This window comes from Sinocyclocheilus anshuiensis, unplaced genomic scaffold (genome assembly GCF_001515605.1).
Source record: "Sinocyclocheilus anshuiensis isolate Anshui unplaced genomic scaffold, SAMN03320099.WGS_v1.1 scaffold1425, whole genome shotgun sequence".
Classification (NCBI taxonomy): Eukaryota; Metazoa; Chordata; class Actinopteri; order Cypriniformes; family Cyprinidae; genus Sinocyclocheilus; species Sinocyclocheilus anshuiensis.
In genome coordinates this window covers 1181809-1184470 of record NW_015551044.1, presented here as the reverse complement: position 1 = coordinate 1184470, position 2662 = coordinate 1181809, and the positions used below count along the sequence as shown (strand labels likewise).

At 34.5% G+C, this 2662-nt stretch overlaps 1 protein-coding gene across 1 annotated transcript in view; it reads left to right on the top strand.

Annotated features, from left to right (window-relative positions):
* Positions 1 to 1773: 1773 nt before the first annotated feature.
* Positions 1774 to 2662, top strand: part of LOC107661593 (proteinase-activated receptor 3-like) — a 3569-nt gene continuing 2680 nt past the window's right edge. Inside the window, exon 1 of the mRNA XM_016451253.1 lies at positions 1774 to 1971. Coding sequence (XP_016306739.1) covers positions 1908 to 1971 — 64 coding nt within the window. The 5' untranslated portion in view covers positions 1774 to 1907. The remainder of the gene's footprint in view (positions 1972 to 2662) is intronic.

The following is a 2662-nucleotide window of genomic DNA, read 5'->3' as shown; positions in this document are numbered from 1 at the left end:
AAGGTCATCGGTAAAATAATCCATGTGACATCAGGGGTTCAACCGTAATATTACGAAGCTACGAGAATGCTTTTTGTTCGCAAAAGAAAAAAAATAACGACTTTATTAGGTCTCCTCCGCGTCACCCTAGCATTTTGGAGAGTATCCACTGAAGGCAAACAGCGTATGTTGATCTGTGTCAGCTGCACCACGCAGATACGTTTTCTACGTTGTTTGTGCTTTGATTTGAATGAAAACAACGTATCCGCGTGGCGCAGCTGACACAGAACAGCATACGCTGTTTACATTCAGTAGATACTCTCCAAAATGGTGCTATAGGGTGATGCGGAGGAGACTAATTGTTTACAGTAATAAAGTCGTTATTTCTGTTTTCTTTGCATACAAAAAGTGTTCTCGTAGCTTCGTAAAATTACGGTTGAAGCCCTGATGACACAGGGATTATTTTACCGATCTCCTTGCTATGTTTCTGGATGTTGATCGTGTTAATTACATTGCTGTCTATGGGAGGGTCAGAGAGCTCTCGGAATTAATCCAAAATATCTTAATTTGTGTTCCTTTTCTACGTTTTTTGTGCTTTGATTTGAATGAAAACAACGTATCCGCGTGGCGCAGCTGACACAGAACAACATATTCTGTGGATACTCTCCAAAATGGCGCTAGGATGACGTGGAGGAGACGAATTGTCGAATAAAGTCATTTTTTTCTTTTCTTGATGTCACATTGATTATTTTACCGATGACCTTGCTACGTTTCTGGACGTTGATCGTGGTAGTACCCTTGCTGTCTATGGGAGGGTCAGACAGCTGTCAGAATGCAACAAAAATATCTTCATTTGTGTTACGAAGATGAACGGAGGTCTTACGGCTTTGGAACGACACGAGGGTGAGTATACAGTAGAACAGCCGTAAACGATATCGATCCTGTTTAACCAATCCTGCATTGAGAGAGGTTAGGACCGCCTACCTTATTAACATACGGACACAGAAATACAGAAATAAATAAATGTAGAAATGTAGGAATGCATAAATAAATTTAAAAATAAATAAATGTAGAAATACATAAATAAATGTAGAAAAAAATGTAGTATAACACAAATGGTACAAAAATAGCACAATTAAAAATGACAGTTTTGACAAAATTATTTATTTATGCATTCATTAATTTATGCATATCTGCATTTATTTATTTATTTAAGCATTTAATTATTTATTTATTTATTTACTTATGTATTTCTACATTTATTTATGTATTTCTATATTTATTTCTTCATATATTTATTTCTTCATTTATTAATTTATGTATTTCTACATTTATTTATTTATTTAATTCTGCATTTACGTATTTATTCATTTATTTATTTATTTATACTTAAGTCATTTCTCGTCCTCCATAACAAGAAAGCATCTTTCTCTCATGTGTTTGTCACTTTTGATCTGTATTTGATCTGCTCCTACTGCGTCATGGACAGCGCAAGCTGGCTGCACCGCAGTAACTATATCGGCTAATTATAAGAAGTGCACTGATGGGAGTTGAAAACACTTTCAGATGGTTAGAGATTTCAAGATCAGAAATGTGACCTCTGTTTGTGTTATCTCTCACCTACAGGCATTTCCTTCATACAATGGTTAAATGTACATGCACGCAAAATCTTTGGCAGAACAACAAACACAAGTACAAGTCTCATCTTGCAGCCAAAAGTGAGCATTACATAAACAAAAACTATAATGAACGGTCCCTTTAAGACTTTAGTTTAAAAAGTTTTGGACACTTAAGAACCTCAAGAACACGAGAGAGAGAGAGAGAGAGAGAGAGCGCTCTCTTGTCGTTTGGATTCCACGCACAGACTAAAGGTGTGGAGGGAGACCACGTTTGTTTTTAATTGAGCACATAGGACGAGTTTGTCAGTCATGGGGAAAGTTTTTCTTGTCGTGTTAATCGCTTTAATTTTTCTGAACGCTACCCAGGCTAAAGGTGAGTGAATCGATTTGTTAAACACGTTTAATTTCGATTCACTTCAAACAGTCCATTACTCCGTGTAGCCTAGTCTGAATTTCTTAGTGTAGCCTACATGTGTGTGAGGAACGAGAAAAGAGTCGGTTTACTGTAAAAACACAGCATTAGATCTGATTTTACTCAAATAGCTAGAGTAGAAGTGTTTTTTCTTCTTCTGTATTTCTTAGTGATCTGTAATCAAACAGATTCTACAGTAAAACATTTGACAAGTTTTATATGGTTTTGCTATTTTATGAATCTTAGGCTTACATTAATATTTTATAGACCAATTTGGAATAGTATAAGAAACATAATAGTAGGTCTTATTAATAAAAGCATGAGTAGTTTTTCCTATAAACAAACAATTTTAAAGACTGTATTCCTCAGTGAAATAATCTATAGCCTAATCATATATATATTTGCAAAACCTTTGAAAATGTTATTTATTGTTATTTTTATTTCATGAATATTATGTTATGTTATTTTTTATATAGCCTATACCAATGTTAAGTAGTAAGACAACAAGGTGTTATTAAATACATGAATAGTTTGCAAAATGATGCGAGTAGGAGAATATATTTTTGCAGTTCACTTTTTGTCTGTTAAAGGGGTCATATGATGCGATTTCAATTTTTCCTTTCTCTTTGGAGTGTTACAAGCTCTTGGTGCA